The sequence below is a fragment of the Dasypus novemcinctus genome, chromosome 16 (assembly GCF_030445035.2).
Source record: "Dasypus novemcinctus isolate mDasNov1 chromosome 16, mDasNov1.1.hap2, whole genome shotgun sequence".
Lineage (NCBI taxonomy): Eukaryota > Metazoa > Chordata > Mammalia > Cingulata > Dasypodidae > Dasypus > Dasypus novemcinctus.
The window spans coordinates 93,835,762-93,858,850 of record NC_080688.1 but is presented as its reverse complement, the minus strand read 5'-3'; the positions used below and the strand labels follow the sequence as shown (position 1 = coordinate 93,858,850).

The window sequence follows — 23,089 nt, the reverse complement described above, 5'->3', positions numbered from 1 at the left end:
TTGGATGCACTGCATTTGTGCTGTCGTAGGGATAGAGGCCTTCACTTACGCTAATTTCCTTATGAAATGATCAGTTTATTCAAGGTTCATGCCAAAAGACATAAAAATAGACTATTATCAATACTGATAGTGATTAAATTAGCATTTTCATGAATAAAACTTATGAATCTACCTCTACTAGCTGAGTAGATAGGGAATATTTTCAATTTCCTCATCCATTCCAATTTCCTACAAAGTGTAAATTGTATCTGAAAAGATGATAAAATTATCTCCAAATTATTTCCAAGTGTGAAAAAGAACTTAGAAAAAGATTGTGCATTCTTTACCATAGCAGTACATACCTAGAAGCAGTTGAAGCAGCAAAGTAACGAAAGGGTATTTGCATGAGGCCCCATTTATAAATGACATCTTGGAATGTCTGCTTTATTCCAGTTTATCAAATTATTACACTGCTTCTCTTTCTCTGAAAAGTCATGTTTTATTGCCTGAGTATTTTTCAAGTATTTCACCAGTAGTTCTTCACTTGGAGAGTTTTAAAGTTATTTTTAAAATTCTTTTAAAAATAGCAGTGGCTGACACTGGCTGGTACGGGCTGCCCTGTGGAAGCACTTTCTTGACGCGGGGGGGCGGGGGCTGTTTCTGAAAAGCAGATACTGTGTCACTGCCTCCAGCCCAGACAGTTAGGTCCCATTGTTCCCGGAGTTCTGGGTGGGCAAGGGCTGCGGACAGATTTGCAACTGTGCCTAAGAAAAGACCTAAAGACAACTGCTTTCTTTACTAAAATGCTCAATACTAACTGCCGCTTTTTTGGCACAGCGTAAGTCATGGGTTCGTCCTATCCTTAAGAGTAAACAGAGGCAGGAGCTCACCGCGCGGTGGGAGGGAGAGCAGGTGAGCCGTCGTTTCTCATGACACCATTTACCACCAGCTTCTGGAGAGCACGCACACTTATCTTCTGGTTTTAAAATAATGACCATTAATTTCATTCATGAAATTGAAACCAAATAAATTTTAATTGCCTTCTGTGTGAAGCCACAAATCTTCTCCAGGGCAAATAATATCTTCCCATAAGCTTCCTGAACCTACAGGCTCACAAAAATCTGACTTCTGAAATGGAGTGGCATCAACTATCAGCTCTCTATCTTATTAAGGTGGTGTTGACTCGTTACTCATGTTGTTAGAATTTTACATTACATTATAGGTCATAGACGTCAACAGACTTTTGCTGGAAAGAACCAGATAGTAAATCTTTTAGGCGTTTACCTACCGCCCCCCCAACGCTGCTGCTGAGCACAAAAGCAGCCGCAGATGATGACGTCAGCGAGTGAGCGTGGCTGTTCCAATAAAGCTTTACTGGCGGACACTGAAATTTGAATGTCATGTCATTTTCACATGCCATGAAATACTATTCTTCTTGTGATTTTTTCCCAGCCATTTAAAAAGTAAATAATACTCTGAGCTTTCAACCTGTACAAAAACAGAGGCTGGGCCAGATTTGTTCTGCAGGCCGAGGTTTGCTCACAGCTGGTGCCAAAGCCTCTGCTAACCAGTGAAATCATGTTGATTTCTGTTCAAAACACAAAAGGCAACAACTAGCCATAAGCTAATTATAAAATTCCTTATGCTTCAACAATACTATGAAAGAAGCTAATAGCAGTAGCCAGCATATTAATTAATGGATTAATAATCCCTTTATTAGGCAAGGAGTTCATCTATATGTGTGCTTACACGTACCTTGCACACACATGCACATACATGCACACTTGCACATATACGTGCACCCATATACACATACACACATGCATGCATGAGACCTTTTACATATAAACACATGCTTGTATGTATAAATGCATGCACACGCATGCGTGCATGTGCGCACTTATACACTTGCATATAAACATGCATGTCTGTACGCATTTACATGTATGGTGTGTGTACACATACATATACACATGCTTGCATATATAAATGCATGCATGTATATGTGTGTGCATGAATATATGCATGCAAGCTTGTATGTATAACTGCGTGCATATTTGCATGCACATGCATATAAACATTTACATTTGCATACATAAATGCATCCAAATATACATACACATATACATATACAGCAACTACTCCGTGCCAATCCCTGGGATAGGTCCTGGGGATTCCAGGAGAGTGGCGCAGGCACAGCCGCGATCTGGGAGCTCCCACTTGTCTGGTTCCAGGGACTCAGTCATGAGTGGCAGAGAAACACCGCGGTGGCGGCAGGAGGCCCGTGTGGCCCTTCCTGCTTGCTGCTGGGGAGGTCCCCTGGTCCTCCGACCAGACTCCTCCTGTTTAAAAGCTGCTTGGTACCGTGTGCTCCTGGCACACCAGGGGATTTTGTGGACAGCTTTGAAGGTGCGCCTGAAAGCTCTCGGGAAACCCTCAGTGGCCAGTACTGCAGCTGGCTTACGGCGCCCTTTCGGTGCTGCTGCATTTTCAGATGGGCCCCGCGTTCTCTTATTTGCTAGCGTGCCTTTTTCACCCTCATTGAGCCGATGTCTGCAACCCCTCTAACCAGGGATTTCTGGCACAAACCCGCCTGTTACTGCCCAGGCACACTGCCCTGAGCAGCTGCCCACCAGGGGAGACCAGGCCGGACTGAGCCGTTTGCTCCATTGCATTTGCACGTGCCTGGTGGGAGTTTCTGACATTGACCACGTTATTTCTTCCTTCCTTGACTTTGGATTTGCATGGAAATAACTGCAAAAGCCGGGCGGACAGGCCTTTCTGCATAACTGCTGAGCCCTCCGTGGACCCCGGGGGTGATCCCAAGGCCTGGCGCCCCGACTCTGCTGCAGCCCCTTCCCGCCCCATCACCGTGCCCGGGTGCCAGCCTGCGCCCAGCCTCCGGGTTTCGGCGTCACGTTGGCTTTTACACCCTCGCGTCGTGCAGGTAGGAGGAGGGAAGAGGGAGGAGATTCTCCCAGGAGGTCTGACTGCGCTCGGGCATCCCTTACCGTCCCCGCCGCCTCCCTGAGGCCTGCCCACTGCCCGTGAGGACAGGGCCTTGGCGCCCGTGCTCTCCAGGCCGCTGCCAGCCCCTGCCACCCGCCCCCCCCCCCAAGTCAGGGCATAGATCTCTGGCTGGTCCCACACAGGCCTCCCCGATGGGGCAGCAGCTTTTCTTTCCTCTTTTCCTCCAACGTGGCCCAAGAGCCGCTGCTTCTGCTCCTTCCACCTGCAGCGAGGTCTCAAGCAGCAGCATGTCCCGGGGGCATTTTCCTCCAGAGAAGCCTCCAAGGCCACTCCGATTTGAAAGGGTCTTCAGCTGTGACTGCCGACCGGGTCATCGCGGGGGCTTCTCGGGGGATAACTCGCACCCTCTCGCGTCATGGTGTCCGCTCGCCTGGTGTAGGGTACCTGCCCTAATTTAACTCCTATCACATTAAGTGGAAGCTTCACAAAATCATGATTCCAAGCCTGATCTGGGGCTCAGTGTTTGGATTCCAGTCACTCTGCCGCTCTCCTGATGGGCTAACTTCCCCCAAACTGCCTACAGCCTGCAGGGTTTTGTCAGCACGGCAGGGATGGCTTAGATTAGGGCCAGCGCTTCCTCTTCCTCTCTGTCCTCGGAGGCCTGCTCTCTGTACGCCGTCTGTGACGGCTGTAACAGAAGCCCCCACGGCTGTCCTGCCGCTGGGAGGAAGAGTCTCCTCCTGGAACGGCACCTGCAGGTTAGGAGAGGGCTGGGGGAAGGGTGGACACGGGTGGCCAGCGGGCAGCAGGCCGCGCCCAGCGCCCAGGCCCTCCCCGCGCGTGCCCCGCACGTGACTGGCTCTCCCGAGGCCATGCAGCCAGGGAAGGAGGCGCGGCCCGAGAGGCTCCTCCAGAGGTGGAGCGAGTACAGGGCCACCTCCTCCTCCTCATTGGGTCACAGCGTTCCTTGAGGCTTGGACATGGTGCCGTGCACAGGCCCTCAAGGCGTCGTGCTGGGTGCATCAGCCCACAAAGGGCGACGTTGTCTGAAATGTCTAGAACAGGCAAGTTCAGAGGCACAGAAAGTGGATCAGCGAGTCCCAGGGGCTGGGGGTGGTCGGGGTTTCGTGGGGTCAGTTCCTGGGGAGCGGCTGTAGCTCAGTGTTGAGCACCTGCTTCCCATGGACGGGGCCCTGGGCTCAGTCCCTGGTGCCTCCTAAAAATAAATGAGGGCGGTTTCTGTTGGGGGGATGGAAAACTCTGGGCGCTGGAAGTTCTCACTTCAGCGAGGCTGGAATGGGAATTGCACTTCCGTATATGCGGTACCACGTAAACACCACAGTCCCTGGACAGAGCTCCTGTGACCAATTCCTCCACGCCCGGGGCTCCTGGTGCCCGGCTGTGAACCCCCACCCGGCCTGCAGCTCTGGGGGTCCCACCTTAGACAGACGCAGGACCTTCTGCTGCCGCACTCAGGGTGGGAACCCCTGCGTGCCCGCGCCTTGTCCGCAGGGCCGTGCCCATGTCCCCAGCTCAGCTGCCCGAGGCGAAGCAAGCTTTGTCCACTGAGCCCACCCGTGGGGAGTGGGCCTGGCCTTGGCCCCGCGATGGAGGCTTTTGCTGGAGATTCTGTATCCCACGTGGGGCGGGGCGGGTGCGGCAAGGTGGGGAGGGAGACCACCTCTCCCGTGAGGAGTTCAGAAACACCTCCGATGAGTCTGCGATTTTCACACAAGGTAAAATGAAGTCTCAGCTTCTTTCTCTCACATAAAACAAAACACCTGCTACAGGCTGCAGAATGCGAGAATCTTCAGTCCACACCAAGTCAGAGCAGGGGCCAAGTGGAAAAGGTCACCTGAAGCCAAGCAGGTGAGCTGGACAGGTGAGAAGCTCACCTGAGGCCAGACAGGTGAGCTGGGCAGGCGAGCCAGGCAGATGAGAAGGTCACCTGAGGTCAGGCAGGTGAGCCGCACAGGTGAGCCGGGCAGGTGAGAAGGTCACCTGAGGCCAGGCAGGTGAGCTGGGCAGGTGAGCCAGGCAGGTGAGAAGTTCACCTGAGGTCAGGCAGGTGAGCTGGGCAGGTGTGAGAGGCACAGCCTCCTTGCTCTGTCACTAAAAGTGGAACGCTATCCTCAGGCAAAGGTCATTGCCCTAGCCAACAGCAGGTCAGGAAAGACCTGCAAGTTGTCTTGATTCCCTGAAGCTGGATTTAAGAACGTGGCTCCGGGCAAAAGACGAACCCAGCTGGGTTTAAAGGAGATGCAGGAAAGGCCTGGAGCTGCTTTTATGTTCTGAGGTTTTTCACTTTTCCTCTGAAGTTTCGTAGTGACTGCGGATACTGGGCCTCCGTGGGCATCACGTGATTATTGTGAGCTCTCATAAGCTTTCTGGGAGAAGGGGCAGTGTAGAAAGCACAGAGGGGGCCCCTTCCCGTTCTCTTTCGTCAGTCCTCCTCATGATTCTACAGGATCCTAAACCTCAGACCTCCTCCGGAGCCTTTGGAAATGACGCCTGGCCCTTTCCCAGGCAGCAGCGGGGGCCGCGGCACTAGTGTGTGCTAAACACCTCCCAGGAGATCGGGACGTTCACGGTGTGAAGAGGGACCCTGACTTTCCATCAGCGGGTCAGTCCCTGGGTAGAGGGCGTTAATTAGGAATGACGATAAGATCAGGGGGTACCGGACAAGCTCCCGGTGGTGATGTCAGCGCCCGAGAGGTGCAGCGCCAGCCGGGCAGGGCCTCCTGCAGCTTCCTGGGTCCCCTCGGGGCTGGGCCGCCACGAGGTGCCACACAGAGCCCGTCCAGGGCTGGTGGAGCCCTCGAGCTGGTGCTGCAAGCTGGAGAAGCAGCTGGCCCCGGGGAGCTGCCTGGGCTCACCTGGGCAGCTGGTTAAAGGCCCCCCCCCCTCCCCCTCCCCCCCCTGGCTGGCCCCACCCCGGGGGTTCTGACCAGCAGGGCTGGGTGTGCCCGAGAATCTGCGTTTCTGGCAGGCTCCCAGATGAGGCCGCTGCCACTGCTGCTTCTGGCACCCCACTTTTGAAACACGCAGGACCCCCTTTCCCTCAGCCCCAGAGCTTTGCCCTAGCCAGGTCCTGGTCAGTTTACCCCCAAACATCTCGACCCCGTCCGTTTCTCTCCAGCACCCTGACCCCCATCTGGGGACTCCCCCGTGCCAACCGAGCTCGCCCTGCCCCGCTTCTCTTCACTGCTGAACCAGGGCCATCTCCTGGAAAGCACAAACTGATTCTGTTCCTTTTTGTTTATACCCCTTCCATGGTATCTCATGCTTTTAGAATAAATAACAAAATACTGTCGATTCTCACTCTTGGAGGTGTAAACCCACCCTGGATTAGGGGAAGCTGAAGCAGCACCCTCCGAGGATGAGGGCCCCGCCAGCCTCCAGCCTCTGATCGCGCTCTTTCATCAACCCATCGCTCTAGAAACTTGTTTTCAGGCCGTTTCCTGTCCCTTCTCTCTTCTGCTCCCTCCTGAAATCTGCACGTGCCGATGCCCTTGGACGTTCTTATCTCACAGTCTTTTGGAGGCTGCCTCCTTTTAAACTCGTCTAGAAACAGCATCGTTTAGAACATTTTAGAGTAGCATTTAAACAAAGCCTTTAAAAAATTATAAGCAAGTTTAATCATAGATCACTTGGAGGAGGACAAATAATTGGAACTCAAAAAGTAAGGAGCTGACACGTCAACTGTGAGCTCCATCCAGGGGCGCCACGGTTCACACCTTAACACCTAGAACGCCAGACAGCACCTAGCACCATGCCTGAGCACCATTTTAGACAACAAAATCACCAAGAAAAAGCATAAAAATGCAAAGAACATGGCATTGAATAGGTCAAAGAAAGGCCCCAGGTTTACAGTGTGAGATTGAAAGGAGGAGGGGCGTCATCTTGTTTAATCTCAGGTGCACGTGGCCACCAGGGGTCTGTGAATGGCTAGGTGCTGTGAGTGTTGATTTTGGGGTTAAAATAAGTTCTAGCCAGAGGACAAATTCGCAAATACAAAGCCTGCGAATAACTCAACTGCGCCTGCAGCTGACATCACCCCAGCCCACCTCCTGCCACCTTCTCCCAGGCTGCCCCAAGCCCGCTGCCCATCCCTCCTTCTGGCAATTCCTACTCCTCCTTCAGCCTCGCTCACCCCATATCCTCAAGGAATCCTCCCGACACAGGAGTGTCTCTGATCAACACCCTTGCCTGTGTGACTCTTTCCTTCATGTAAATGTGCATGTTTTTATCTATGTGGTTATTTTATTAGTTTCTCTCTCCTTATCTCTTTAGTTCATCATTGTAGCTCGAGCTTCTGCACCAGACACACAGTAGACATGCATCAGTTATCTATGCTGTGTAACAAACTGCCACAAACTTCTAACCCTAACCTGTTCATTAGCTCACAGTGCTGTGGGTCAGAAGTCCAGGCAGACTCCACCAGCTTCTCTGTCTGGGGTCACACGAGGTGGAAAGCCAGGTGTTGGCAGGGCTGGGCGCTCATGTGGAGGCTCTGGGGGAGATCGGCTTCCAAGCACATTCAGGTGTTGGCAGAATTCAGCTCCATGTGATGGCACAGCTGTCCCTGTTTCTTGCTGGCTGTTGGCCAGGGGTCACTCGCAGCTCCCAGAGTCTGTTGTCTGGTCCCTGCACGTAGTGTCCTACATTTTCAAAGCCAGAAACTGCACATCGCGCCCTTCTCATGCCTGGAATCTCTCTGGCCTCTGCTTCTGCTGCCAGCCAGAAAAAAACCACCTGCTTTTAAAGGGCTCCTTTAAAACATTAGATTAGGCTGACCCAGATAATCTCCTTTTGCTTTGTTATATAAAACAATCACAATGGTCTCTCAGCCTATTCACAGGTCCTATCCCACCCAAAGGGGAGGCTATTCTGTAAGGGAAAGGGTTACTGGAGGCCATTCTTAGAATTATGTCTGCCACAAGGCACTAAATAAATATTAGATGGGCAGAGGGATGGGTGGATGGATGGCTGGATTGATGGATAGATGAGTAGATGGGTGGATGGATGGGTAGGTGGGTGGACAAAAGGATAGGTAAGTGAACAGATGGATAGGTGGGTGGATAGTTGGGTAGGTGGATAGTTGGGTGGGTGAATGGATGGATGGGTGGACAGATGAGTGAGTAGATGGATGGGTGGATGGATGAATGGATGGATGGATGTTTGGGTAGGTGGGCGGATGAATGGGTGGATGATGTAGGGATGGATGGATAGATGGGTGGATGAGTGGATGATGCATGGAGGGATGGGAGGATAGATGGATGGGTGGGTGGGTGAATGGGTGGATGGGTAGGTGAGTGGATGGGTGGATGGATGGGTGGGTAGAGGAGGGGTGGGTGGATGGATGGATGCTGCATGGATGGATGTTCTTAGATGGATGACTGGGTGGGTGGATGCATGGATGGATGGGTAGGCAAATGGATAGATGAATGAGTGGATGGATAGATGGATGGACGGACGGATGGATGGATGTGTGGGTGGATGGATGACTGGATGGATAGATGGATGGGTGGATGTATAGGTGTGTAGGCGGGTAGATGGATGGATGAATGGATGGGTGGATGGATGGATGGATGGATGGATGGATGGATGTATAGGTGTGTAGGCCGGTAGATGGATGGATGAATGGATGGGTGGATGGATGGACGGATGGATGGATGGATTGTATGTGGATATATAGGTGTGTAGGTGGGTAGATGGATGAATGGATGGGTGGGTGGGTGGATGGATGGATGGGTGGGTGGGTGGATGGATGGATGGATGGATGGATGAATGTGTGGGTGGATGGATGAATGGATGCATAGATGGATGGGTGGGTAGATGGATGGATGGATGGATGGGTGGATGTATAGGTGTGTAGGTGGGTAGATGGATGGATGGATGATGCATGGATGGGTGGATGCATAGATGGATGGGAAACGTCTAGGGCATTATCCCACCTTCAGGGTGTTCCCAGACTAGTTTTGCAATTATCACAATGGCAGCGACAACAACCAAGGCCTTTATTAAGTGTTCCCTGTGTGCCAGGAGCCATGCTGAGCACATTTTACAATTCCTGCCTCAAGCGCACACCAGGACAATACTGAGAGGTCATCGCAACTACTGGCTTGATTTGAAGATGAAGCAATCAAGTCTTAAAGAGATTAGATTACTTGTTCGAGATCATATAGCAAATCAGAGCCAAGTGGCTTTGATTCCAGACCTCTGGTCTAGGAGGCCAAATTCAGCCTAATTCATCTAGTATTTATTGAGCACCCTCTGTAAAAAATTGGTTTAGAGTAAGGAATAAAAGTAATTTTTGTTGTTTACCCTCCCACTGAAAAGCAATCCATAGAGCATCTGCCTTTCCTGTGCTTGGGGAGATCTTTTGTCCGTGGGAGTTGCTGGGAGAACCCACAGAGCTTGCACAAGCAGCAGAACTTTTACCGAGAGGGGCTCCGTTTCCTTCACTCTCACATCTCTTCAGTGACCGCATCAGGAAACCCCACTCTGCCATGAAGAGGCTGAAGCTCAGCGAGGCTGGGGCCCCTCCACAGGGCCTGGCGCGTGAGTGGCAGAGCCGAGAGGAGACCCTAGCCCCCGGCTCGCACCTGCTGCTCGTCCCACCCCAGCCCGCCTGGCCGTGACCCTGGCCGTGCTGTGGGAGGGCTCGAGGAGTGAGCTATTTGGAGCGAACAGAAACTATGTTCAGACTGCACAAAGGAGGCCCTGACTGCGGAGTGGGTGGGTGGCCCGCTTCATTCGTGGGTGCGTGGTCAAAGAGGTGCCGCGCTGGCTGGGCGCAGAGCCACGTGCCTCTCATAGATGTAGAATTTCTCCCATAGCAAGTCCCACTGGCTACAACAATGGGCCTTTTTGTCTCCCTCGCTCTGCCCAGTGACCCTGAGCAGGTCGTGCCGGGGGGCCGAGAGGTCCCCAAACAAGGGGGATCTTCTTTGGCCAGGCCCACACGTCCAAATTCCAGGGCCCAGCTCCTCAGCGGGCGCGGGTCTCCCAGTGGGCGTGGCCTGTCAGGGACACACAGGCGTCCTCAAATCTAGACGGCAGGCTTTTGCATAAACCCCTTGAGGCCTCTGGGTGCTTCCATCTGGCAGGGAGAGCGACGCGCCTGGTGCGTGGCCGGCGTTTAAAGGGTGGACTGGGAGCACCTCTGCAGCACGCACGGCCCCCGCCTTTGGAGAGCGCTCGGTTCTCCCAGTGCGGGACCCCGGGGCCCCTGGTACGGAGGCAGGTTCTGGGGAGCCGCGCTCTGCTGCCCAAGGCAAGGCTCTCCACCGAGGCCCCGTCGGGGGCGCTTTGTGGGTGACCCCGCGGCCCCAATTTATGGAGCTGGCAGGTGCCAGGAGCCAGACAAGCCAGACCCGCCGCCGGCTCTCCTCCGCAGCCGCACAGACTGGTTTCCTGCGGAACGTGGCAGGCGCCCAGGGGTCAGCCCCGTGCCCCCCACCGAGGGCCCTGGAGAAGGACACGCGGTCCAGCCCTGCGCCACGCCGACGGCGCGCCCGCCCGAGGGCCGCGGCAGGGGCAGAGCCTGCCGCCTCGGTCGCGCGGGTTCACCGCGACACTGGCTGTGCCCCCCGCACAGCCCCCGGGAGGGTCCCAGCCCCACCCAGAAGCCGCGGGGGCGTCTCTGGGCTAAACAATAAAAAGCAAAGGAAGGAAGGGCTGAGCAGCTGTTCGGGGCTTTTTTGAAGCCTTTTCCCCCAAAGTAAAAGCTTAGAAAGCCCTGAGGACCGTCTCCTCCCCTCACGTGGTTTCCGTTGCCCTGGTCACCGCCGCGCGCGGGCCTGGCTGTACCTTTCCAAGGGGAAGGACCGCCCTGGAAGACGTTCGGGGCACCTGAGCACTGCGGCGGGGCCAGGACACGGGGGCCACCAGCCGGGGGTAGGGGGGCGACCGCGGCCCTCGCGCGGGGCCTGCGTGGGCAGGGGCGCGGTTTAGGGGGGCCGCGCCGCCGGGGGCCTCCTGGGGGCGGCAGGAGGGACGCGCCCCCGCCGCTCGGCTGGTTTCCGTCCACGCCGCGGGGCCTCACTCCACGGAGCCGCCGGCGTCCAGGTTTCCATGGGGACCGCGGGGGCGCGCGTGGGGGCGAGGCGCCCGGGCCCGCTTGGCTCTCCGCCGTGCTGCGGGGGAAAGCCGGGGACCCGCGGCCCGCACAGGCCCAGCATGCCAGCCTCGAGTGCAGAAAAGGCGCCTGGGCAGCTGGAGGGCCAGCGCCCACGTCGCGCCAACCCCACGGGTCAGGCTCTCCAGGCGCAGGTGCCGGCTGCCTCTCTCCGCGGCTGTGCTTCGGGCTTCCTGAGCCGTGCGGTGGGCGCTGGCGGCTGCGCCGGAGAACGCGCCTGGAGCGTCCCTTAGGGCCAGGCGGAAGGGGCCAGCCCACAGCAGAGCCGCGCGGGGCAAGCCCCAGGCCCCAGCCTCGGCGATTCCCACCTTCCCAGGCCCACTGCAGGCCTGATTGCCCACGAGCAGGAAGGTGTGCTGAGATTACCCCTTAGGTCCGCTGTTTTGACTTCTCTGTTAAAAATTAAATTAACTGTACTGAAAAAGGTCGATAGCATTTCCACGTCATCACAAAGTGCTGTCCCTCGCGTACTAAGTGACTTGCATTCTTGGAGAAGATGAGTTCTGCACGACGTTTGATTCTGGGTTTGGTGAGTAACTGCTTCGTGCTGTGATTCATAAGGAAATACTCTGCAGCATGTTTGCTGACAACCCCTGCGTTTAGGAGAGGCTCAAGCCTCCAAGGGGAGGCCAGTGGCCCATGGCTTGGCCTCTGCCCTCCGCGCGGAGCGCAGCCGCCTGCCCCCTGCCCTCCCCTCCTTGGCAGAGAGCCGCCCCCACAGGTCGGCTCGGTGTGGAGAAACACGGGTGTGAGCATGCCAGCAACCAGCAGGTGGTTCTCACCTGAGGGTGACCGGGGACCCCTCCTGGGTGACCTGTGAAAAGCCAGCGGGCGTGGCAGGGGCTCTGCAATTAAGCGTTTGCCATGACACTGTGCATGGGGGCGGGGGACAGGGCAAGTTGCTGAAATCATGGTTCTGTCCTCAAAGGGTGGGCATCGCCATCCGGAGAACGAGCTGAGTGTGGCGTCATGCCTGTACATTCTGGGGTGCAGCTGGGAACTGCATTTTGTTTCTCTCACGCAGACACACGCACACATGCGAGGTCTTGACACAAGTCGTTCATGCACTGTGCTCTAAGAAGTCTGCCACAGGTAAAAAGTGATCCTTCACTGTGGGACAGTGTTCATTTCTTCACCAGACTCACTTGAGAGGCTCTTGTGGGAATATTGATTCATTTCATTTTTTGTTACCAACAAGATGATGGGTAAATGACAGCTCTGAGAGCAAACAGAGCTATCGGACTCTGTGATTCGACATGTTACAGGGTAATGCTCATTACAGGAAACGTTCAAGATTCCTGAGCACAGCAGTGTGTGTGTGTGTGTGCACCCATCCTCAAAGCACGCTACCAGGGGCAGCCGATGCTGTAAGTTGTTAATAGACAGGTAGCCAAGCCAGGTGAGCAGGGAGACTGGTGAAAGCCCCACCCCAAGTGGCAAGGCAGGGAGGAGGGTGCTGCAGCCGTGCAGGAGGAGAGTGTTGGAGGGAAGACGCCCTGGGCGCCGGGGGCCGTGCCCGCCGGGAGGAGGCGCATGGCGGGGCTGCCCGGCAGCAGGGGCACGGCGCCACAGGGACTCTGGGCTGGAGCCTCCTCGGCCGCTGACCCTCTCTCGGTCACGGCGTCTTCGAGCACGGCAGACTCCAGCCCCTGAGCGTCTGGTTCTGGCCTCATAAGCATTTTTGTGCTCCAGAAATTCCTCCCAAGTAAATGGTGCCACAGCTAGTGCTCAGAGTTTCTAGCAGCCCATTCATTGATTTTTTAATTAAAGTTAATAGATCACAAAGAATGTTACATTAAAAAACATGAGAGGTTCCCATATAACCCACTCCCCACCCCCATCATTTTTGTAAATTGTATTTTTTGAACATATACAAAAAAGTTACATTAAAAAATATGAGGTTCCTGTATACCCCCCACCCCCCCACACTCCCCCCACACCAACAACCTCCCCCATCACTGCGGCACACTCATTGCACTCGGGGAACACATTTTGGAGCACGGCTGCACCACATGGATAATAGTGTAGTTCACACTCTCCCCCAGTACATTCAGTGGGTTTATGGCAGGATATATAAAGTCCAGCATCTGACCCCGCAGTATCATTTAGGACAACTCCAAGTTCCAAAAATGCCCCCTCATCGCATCTCTTCTTCACTGATTTTTAACACCACCACCTTCTAAAAGGTCAACACTTTTTCCAACAAGATTTCTGGGGATCATTTTAGCAAAAAAATCAAGGTATTGGTTTTTCAAGGTTTTTAAAGGCATTTTCATACAATCGTAGAATTTGACCCATCATAGAGAACACTGTAAGCGCATGTCCTGGTGGAACCGGCTCCACGGGCCTCGCTGATTGTGCAGTAAGTGCTCGGCTCCATAAAGGAGGTTGAAGGAGAAAGGCTACACTGGGCCTTCCGTTGATTAAAGATAATACTAATTAATTAATTTAAACTGCTCCTATCCCTACCAAAAAGAAGGTTTCGCCTTCTGCCCACCCTTCTATGTGTGGGGGAGCGACTGTGGGACACAAGTGCCTTCTCTGTACCTCACAAATAACCACATTCAGGGACACAAAGCCTAACTGTTGTGAAAATATTAGTATTCAGATGCTCTTCTGTTTTGTTAACACATTTAATTATGTACAATACAGCTATTGTTTCCCTGCTATATTTGCATTTATTTATATTAGCCACACAATATAAAGCTCAGCTAGAGAATCAGAATCTTTAATTATTTCTGTTGTTCTTGCAACCTATAAATAAGTATCGACCCATGCAAACATCGCAGCTCTAAGCAGGCCAGTTTTCTTCACGCTGCTTCTCAAACACTGCGGTGCAGTGACACACTCGATACACGTGTCATCAATAGTGTTCACAGGAATGGGTTTAACAAGTGGTCGTAAAAGAATCGTGTCCCCAAGAGCGCCTGCACCCCGCCCGCGTCTCCCGGGGGTCTGTCCTCGGCGCGTAGCTCGGCCTGCTGTGCCAGGCAGGTGTGCACAGTGTCAGGCTCTCTTGGTCTCTCTGCTGGACAGCTGTCTCGGCAACAGGTTGGGGAAAGTTCCTCTGCTTGGGAAATACAGTTCCACGTTTGAGAACTGCATTTTGGAGCCTGTAGTTTGGAAATACTTAGTTACATGATAAACATCATTACTGGACACGTTCTTGCCCCATCTGATTTTGTTGAATGAATTTGGAGTCACTGCTCTTTGGTTCGATCTATTTGTGGAGGTATGTATATATATACATCATTTCCTTTTGAAATGGTGGTTGAAGTAAACCGGAATCAACAGAGTCAGGCAGAGATGATTCAATTAGCAGGTAATTATGGATCTGGATGATAAGAATGTGGAAGTATTTCCACACATTTCAGGACAATTCCAAAGCTAGTTCAGTGGAACCGTGACTGGAGTTCAGATGAATGAAGAGCGTGCCAGCGGAGCGTGCGGACCTCGGTGGACGAGATGGGAGGGGCGAGGGCAGGATGGGCTAAGGGGAGGCGAGGACCCAAGGAGAAAGGGGGCCCGCGAGCCCCACCCCCACCCCCGGGCTTGGCGTCTCCACACTGAGCGGCCGGGATGGCAACTGGCTGCAGGTCTCCAAACCCGAGGTCTCAGCCGGAGGGAGAGGCCTGGATTCCCTGGACTGGCGAGGAGGCAGAGGGTGTGAGGAACAGGCCGAGGAGAACGGCAGGGTTTCGAGGGGTCGGACATGAAGGAGCAGTGTGAGAGACTGCGAATGACTTCAGGCCTTTCAACCTGGAAGGCCTGCCACAAATGAGATATTTAAGCAGATGAGCCGGTCTGGTCGGACACTTCAGTTCATCAGAGACTCTTTTTGAGTTTGAGGTATCTAGAGATTATGCAATGAAATGAGGAAAGTTTGGATTTGTGTATATCAGCGCCCAGTCAATCAGGTAACCCCGTGGTACTGAGGTAGAGAGGCGACCCTCCAGTGGTCGCAGGGCGAGGCAGGAAGCCAGGGCAGGCGGGGCCATGGAACAGCCTCCGGAGCAGGTGGAAGGAGGAGCAGGGCGGCCAGAGCCTCAGGCACAACGCAGGGGCAATTTTAGCGGCTCAACCAGACGGCGCCAGGACTGGGGCAGCCACGGCTTCCGCAGCACCGGGCCGTCCCACGGGCGCCTCGCCCTTCCCCTGGTTGGGGTCCCGACGGCCCTCCTGGGCTGACCTCCGCACACGAGCAGCCTGCCCTCCGCCCCCCCGGGGCCCCGGCTTCCATCCCGATCTCCCCTCGCCCCCACATGCGGCCAGGTCCCAGGGACTGGCGGTGCCGCCTCCACCCGGCGCCCGGGGCCCCACGCTGCGCCCTCGGGTGCGCACCGCGCCATCTCGCACGGACGCCGCGGGAGCCTGCCACGCCGAAAGCCAGGCCCCGCCCGTGCCCCGGCCCAAAGGGACGTCAGTGACCGGAGGCCTCTGCTCCTGGGGGAGGAGGCCAAGTCCTGTCATGGCCCGGGAGCCCCGATGCGCCCCTTGCACACCTGGGCGGCGGGTGCGCCTAACCCCCTGCGCGCACCTACCCCCTGCGCACCCCAGGACTCATTCAGCAGCTCCTCCCTCTATCGCCGGCCACCCCGCCCCCACGCACAAGCACCCTTGCGGGAGGGAGATGTCTGCAGAGAAGCCTCCAGCCACTCCCCGCTGCCCCGAGCACTCCAGGGGGGCAGGGGTGCCCCCAGCGCCTGCCTTCTAGAGGGCACTAAGGGCCACCTGCGGGGAAAGCCAAGGGGGCTGGTCACCCGTGAGACTGAGGAGGTGGCGGCTGCACGGGCAGCGTCCGCCCTGGCGGAGGAGAGTGGACGTCCAGGGGCACATGTGTCCATTGTGGCCAAATCCCTTGCCGTTTTAACCATCTCTACGTGTACAGTTCAGTGGGCAGCGCTTTCGGGGTGCCGAGCCACCACCCCACTGCCTGGTTCCAAACTTTTCATCCCCCAAACTCTACTCTACACCCACTGAGCGCTAACTTCCCACCGCCCTCCGCAGCCGCGGGGCGCTCTGACCTGCTGCCTGTCCCTGTGTAAGTGCCGCCGAGCACTATTTGTGCCTGGGCACCGCGTTGTCAAGACCCCTCCGTGCGGCAGCAGCGCCGCACGGCCCTCCTCTTCAGGGCTGAGAGGTGTCACGGGGCACGGATGTCTCACACTGTGTTGGAGCCTTCCATCTGTTGATGGACTCTTGGGTTGAATCCACCTTTTTTTTTTTTTTTAAGATTTATTTTATTTATTTAATTCCCCTCCCCCGGTTGTCTGTTCTCTGTGTCTATTTGCTGCATCTTGTTTCTTTTGTCCGCTTCTGGCTTCTGTTGTCGTCAGTGGCATGGGAAGTGTGGGCGGCGCCATTCCTGGGCAGGCTGCTCTTTCTTTCGCGCTGGGCGGCTCTCCTTTATGGGTGCACTCCTTGCGCGTGGGGCTCCCCTACATGGGGGACACCCCTGCGTGGCGCGGCACTCCTTGTGCACATCAGCACTGCGCGTGGGCCAGCTCCACACGGGTCAAGGAGGCCCGGGGTTTGAACCGCAGACCTCCCATGTGGTAGACGGACGCCCTAACCACTGGGCCAAGTCCGTTTCCCTGAATCCACCTTTTGGCTCTTGGGAATAATTTGTGCTATGAGCACTGCTCTACAAATATGTTTGAGTCCATGTTTTCCATTCGTTAGGGTATAACCTGGAGTGGAATTGCAGGATCAGAAGGTAATTCTATGTTTAACTCACTGAGGACCAGCCACCGTTCCACAAAGGCTGCTTCATTTCCATTCCCACCCCCAAGCAGGAGGGTTCCAGTTTCTACATATCATTGCCAGCTCTTGTAATTAGCTGTTTTTAAAATAATAGCCATCCTCGGGAGTGTGAAACGATACCTCATTATGGTACTGATTTGCATTTCCCTAATGGCTGATGATGCTGAACATCTTTTCATGTGCTTGTGGGCCATTCGTAGATCTTCCTTGAAGAAATGTCTATTCAAGTCCTTTGCCCATTTTTAAATTGTCTTTTTGTTGTTGAGTTCTGTTCTCTTTACATTCTAGGTATTAAACTCTTCATCAGATACATGATTTCCAAATATTTTGCCTATTCTGTGGGTGCCCATATTACTTTTTGTTCTCAGAAAAAAATTGAGAAAAGGCAGATCATTTTAATCAGCCAAAGAAACCTTGAGAAATTTGAGAACTAAAGAAAGGAACTACATTAGATTCAAAGCCCTGCCAAGCGTTTAAACCTGGAACGCGCTTTCCCAGGCGCTGGCTTACCCACAGCCTCGCCCGGCGCGGCAGTCTGGGGTGTGCTCTGGTCTCCCTGGCAGTGCTCCTGGCAGCGCCAACGGGTGGGATTCCCCCACTGAACCACAAGCTTCTTGAGGCCAAGGACCACATCGTATCATCACCAAAACCCAAGCATCCAGCACACGGTTCCACAATAAGTAATGGCTGGGTGGGTGTTTAGATGGGTCAGTGGGTGGGTGGGTAGATGGGTGGATGGGTTGACGGATGGATAGATGGATGGATGGGTGCTTGGGTGGGTGAACGGGTGGGTGAGTGGGTGGCTGGTGGCTGGCTGAATGGATAACGGATGGGAGGGTGGGTGGATCGATGGTATTGTAGGAAAGTGAGAATCTACATTTTACATAGGTAAGTAATGGAGTTTGGAGAGGAAACTAAGTAAATGGCATTAATTAATTTATTTTTTAATAACACTTTTTTTATTAAAGTTAATAGAGCACATAGAACATTACATTAAAAAAACTTAAGAGGTTCTCATATAACCCACCCCCATCATTTTTGTAAATTGTATTTTTTGGAAGATATATACATCACAAAAAAGGTTACATTATAAAAAACATAAGAGGTTCCCATACCCCTCACCTCCCCACCCCACTCCTCCCACACCAAACACCTCCCCCCATCATTGTGGCACACTCATCACACTGGGCGAACACATTTTGGAGCACTGCTGCACCAGATGGATAATAGTTTACCCTGTAGTTCACACTCTCCCTCTGTACATTCAGTGGGTTATGGCAGGATATATAAAATCCAGCCTCTGACCCTGCAATATCAATTAGGACAACTCAAAGTCCCAAAAATGCCCCTCATCATATCTCTTCTTCCCACTCCCTGCCCTCAACAACTACTGTGGCCACTTTCTACCTGTCAATGCTACAATTTCTTCTATTACTAGTCACAATAGTTTTATAGTAGAATACCAGTAAGTCCACTCTAATTCATAACTCTATTCCTCCATCCTGTGGACTCTGGGCTGATGATATCCACTCCACATCTATATCAAGAGGGGGCTTAGATTCCACATGGATGATGGATGCAATTCTCCTGCTTGCAGTTGTAGGCACTCTTGGCTCCCTGGTGTGGTGGTTGACCATCTTCACCTCCATGTTAGCTGACCTGCATAAGTCCAACGAACAAGAGAATAGGAGCTGCAACTCTGCTGAGGCTCAGGCCCAGCTGGCACATGGACAGTCCAGAGATTCAAGTCTCCTGGGCATACACCAACCCCAGCACCAACCAAAGGTTCAGTAAAAGTGACAGAAGAGGCATGTGTAGAGAGGTCACATCTGAGTCCAACTCTATCACACTCAGGGACACAAATTGCAAAGTAGAGCCCACTAGCATTACAGGAAAGTGAGAATCTACATTTTACATGGGTAAGTAATAGCAATAGCATTTGGAGAGGAAACTAACTAAATGGCATTGATTTAAAACTAACTTGCTGCAACTTCAGAGTCAAATGGATTTATTGCCATTCCTGAGAGAAATGGTTTTTTTTTTAAAAAAGCTGGGAGATGGGTGGTATACAGTGGCAATACCACATTCCCACTTCAAATTCTCTGAGTGTTGCTGCTTATGGAGAAGAAATGGACTCAAAATGTTCTGAATAAGCAATTCTCTAATGAGAATTGTGGAATCTGGAAACTCAAGCATTCTAAACGCCCCGTTTCTTTAAGGCACGCATTGCAAAAAGATGTGGGTGGGTCCATTTTTACCCAGAACATTTTTCAAAACGTCCAAAACCGTTTCAAACAAAAGTTCCCAGCATGTTTGCAGTGTGCACCGGGGGGCCTTCAGAGAACAAATGCCCCCCGGAACACCTGCCGCCCCGGGCTTGCCACTGCAGCGGGAGGGGCGTGCGGCTTGCTGGCCGTTTTTCAGGCCCCCCACCCCGCAGGGCGTTTGGGGGGAGGGGGCGCATCCCGAGGGTCCGCGGCCATCCCCAGGGCCTCTGCGGGACCCAGGCCGGCTTCGGCCCCGGCGGCCGGAGGCTGTGCCGCTGCCCGCTCGCGCCCGCACACATTCTGGGGCTTGTGCCTGAGACGACCAGCTCGGGCGAAGAAAGCCGCATTGTCCGCGCCCGCGGCGCCCAGGCCCGGCCTCACACCCCGTCCTTGTTTGCAGGGGAGGCAGATGTGCGCGGGAACAATGGGGCCTCGCCTGCGCGCGCGGCGGTGACAGACTCCAGGCGCCCAGCGCGCCCCGAGGACGCCTGGCGCGGGCCCAGCCCAGCTGACCCCGGCGGCCGCCCCCACTTGGTCCGCCTCTTCTCCCGAGATGCCCCGGGCAGGGAGGACAACACCTTCAAAGAGCGGCCGTCGGAGTCGGACGAGCTGCAGACCATCCAGGAGGACAGCGCGGCCCCCTCGGCGCCCCCGGACGCGATGGCGTCGCAGAAGAGACCCTCCCAGCGGCACGGCGCCAAGTACCTGGCCACCGCCAGCACCGCGGACCATGCGCGCCACGGCTTCCTGCCCCGGGCCCGGGACTCCTCGGCGGGCATCCTCGACTCGCTCGGGCGCTTCTTCAGCAGCGACAGGGGCGTCCCCAAGCGGGGCTCGGGCAAGGTGAGCGCGCACGAGTAGGGGCGCCGAGGCCCGGGGCGGTCCGCTTCGTGCCAAGCGAGACGCCACGGCGGACTGGTGGGGGCTCCGCCTCTGCAGGGCGCTGCCCCCGCACGAGGCCCGCGCCCCCCAACCCCGGGGTGCTGCTTGGCGCCTCTCCCCTTGGCCCGCAATCTCCCTCCTCCCCGGAGTGGCTTCAGGGCGTGGCTCGGGAACGCGAGGACCTGGGGTGGTGGGCCCGGGCGGGCACAGGCGCGGGCCTGGGGCGCCCGATGTGGGGTTTCTCTCGCGCCGGCTTGCTTCTGCCACCCCCGCGGTGGGCCTGACAGCGCCTTGAGGCTTGTTTGTCCCTGGAGTGGGCACTGGCTTTGCAACAATGACAGGACTGAGACGGAGAAGGGCTTTTGAGCCAGCTCCTAAAATTTCACTGTGCCTGGAGCCAGCTTTCTCTTTTGTCTTGGTGGAAGGGGATGGAGCGAGCCTGTTTCGTGAATCAACGCTTCATTGTTTTGCTCTCCCGTTAATCCGAATATACAATCTGTGAAGTTTCATGATTTGAAAGCCCTGTCCCTGTGGATAAAAAGGGGTGACGAGAATAAAATGCTCCTAGTGTGCTCCAGTTACCAAAAGTGGCTTCCGAGGTTGGCAGTGAGTGGAGAGGCTTGTGCTGGTGTTTCGTTAAAGAGCGGAGCCCCAGGCGGAGGTTCGGGTCCCCCAGGCACAGCACGTCGGGGGCCTGTTTAGGGCGTTGGCGGGTGGGGCGCTCTGGAGGCTGGGGCGTCTGCCCACCAAGCCCGGTGCCCTGGGTGCCCGGGCCTGCGCGACGCAGCTCCCTTCTGCTGCGCCTTGTGCTCGCTCCGAAAGGCCTTTGGGAACGTGAAGTGTCTGGCAGAAGGGGCGCAACCGCCAGGGAGCACCCGGGCGATCCGGAGCCCTTGAAACTGGCCTTAGTGGCAACTAAAATTCTCAGGCTTCTTGGGCATCCTGGAAGTGTTGATGGCAGACGTAGAGGCCAGCCTGCTGCCGGCTGGGTGTGACGGCGCGTCTGCGTTCCAGGCAGGGTGGTGGCCGTGGCGCCGCTCTGAGTCCAGAGCCTCTGGCTGTGACCTCTCGGCTCGGGGCTCGTCTGTAAATAGCCCTAGATGTCACTTCAGCGCCCTTTCCTGTCCGGAGCATAGACACGTTCTCGTACTTTTGAGCAGGCTTCATCGGTCACCTGTCCTCTTCCTAGTAACTGGAAGGGGCTTCCCGGCCCTGTTGCCACACCCTGCCGGGGGTGGTGGGTTCTGCTGCCCGCAAAGTCCAGCTGTTTTAAGCCCCCCATATGCATGCCATCCCCTCAGCTTTAAAACCCTAAACTATTCTGCTAAACCTAAGGAGTAAGAAAGCAAGTGGACCTAAACTGTGCAGAAGAGAGGAAATAGCAGGGTATCCTATGATACAAAACAAGGAAGTTGAATTAAAATTAAAGGGGAGTGGAGGAGGCTCAAGTACTGAGTGCCCGCCTCCCGCATGGGGGGCCCCAGGTTCAGTTCCTGGTGCCTCCTGAAGAAACAGAAACAAACAAGCAAAACAAATGAAAAAGCAACTCAGGGAAGCTGATGTGGCTCAGTGGTTGAGCGCCAGCTTCCCCTGTACCAGGTCCTGGGTTCAATACCTGCTCCCAGTACCATACACAAAAAGAATTACTAAAGCATTTATATCAATCATTGTGACCTTCTCTCAGAATGGATACTAGGTACTTGCAGGACTACTCCCTCTAATTGTTTCAGTTTCTTACACACTTCAGTGAAGATTTCTGTTCCAGAAGTAGTCTTGCCATTTGAAAACTAAAGCTGGAAGGTCAAGGATACAGAGCAAGCAAAGCGTTTCCACAGGATCTTAAGAGATAAGAACAGGCTTTAAATAATTGGTGAAAACCTTTTAGAAGTATCAATTCTGTTCACAAATGAATGATTGAAATACTGAAAATTTTCAAATGGACATTCTTGCCTTGTGAGGCCAAGGGAATCAGTAGAACAGTTTGTGTGTATCAGGCCGCTGCTCCTGTAAGCAGGGAGTCTGTACCTGCAGGGCCCTTGCTGGAAGGAAGTGGGAACCGTGGCGGGACCTGTGTTCGACCACTTTGCTTGCTTGGCCACGCACCCAATGCCGGCCGCACCCAGCCGCACCCCACAGCAGGCCTGCACGTCGGGGTGTTTGTTGGCATGGGCTGCTGTGAGGTTATTTTAATTTCATTTTTAGTTTCATTTTGCTTTGCTTTGTTTGTACATCAGGAGAGCCCTAGTTTTACATGCTGGAAAGGAACTTAGGGTTGCCTTTAAAAGCTTTCAGAGAAGACAGTCAAGAGGCCCGCTTTCTGACCCTAGGACAAGAGCCCAGTCCACCACTTTCCACTCCTAAAATAATCGCCTGGTGTGTACAGGACGCTAAGGGAGGCCTGGGGCCTGGCTGGCACCATTTGGGAAAGCGATTACTCTGCTTCGCGCTCTGTCTAGAATAGATTTTTCATAGCAGAATATGTGACCCTGCAAGGAAGGCCCCAGTTGAGCCGCTGATGGGGGCGCTTGACCTCTGCCCTCCCTGCCACTCCAACCCCCTGTGAGGAGCACGTGGTGCCACTGGGTGCCACGGGCTGCCCACACCCGTGCCACGGAATGCACCGCAACACTCGTCCTTTGTGTGGCTGGGAGCTGGCATTCAAGGCAAGTGCATTATGAATTCCTTGAGGAGGCATATTCTTTGGATACCCATGCATGAAAAGTGCATTCACAGAGAAAACCCTTTGTCCTAAGAGAAAAGAAAGAGCTGCTGCGTGGCTTCCTTAAGAAGCAGGTTTTCAATCCCCTGGAATGTTGGGCTCGTGGGGAGTAGGCAGGGGTTTGGGGTAAAGATTAAAAATACCCTTGATCTGCTTGGAAGGGGGTCTCAGCTTGGCTGTCATCCCGCCCCTTTTCATTCAAGGTCAAACACGTATTAGCTGGCTGGCAGCTGAAGGTATTAGGCCTAAAAATCCAAGGCCTTTGAAACCTTGGCTCTGGAAATTTCCTTTTTCCTCTGAATCTCGAGGAAACGAGGTTTAACTAAGCAACTAAGCTGGATGCGAATGATGCATGTGTAAGAATGC

The 23,089-nt window shown here is 54.4% G+C and overlaps 1 protein-coding gene across 4 annotated transcripts in view; it reads left to right on the top strand.

The window, feature by feature from the left end:
- The window catches only part of MBP (myelin basic protein), a 120,826-nt gene that overhangs the window by 70,534 nt on the left and 27,203 nt on the right, over positions 1-23,089 (top strand). For all 4 annotated transcript variants that reach the window (XM_071208594.1, XM_058277915.2, XM_058277914.2 and 1 more), the window contains exon 4: positions 19,523-19,965. In XM_071208594.1, coding sequence (XP_071064695.1) covers positions 19,523-19,965 — 443 coding nt within the window. The remainder of the gene's footprint in view (positions 1-19,522; positions 19,966-23,089) is intronic.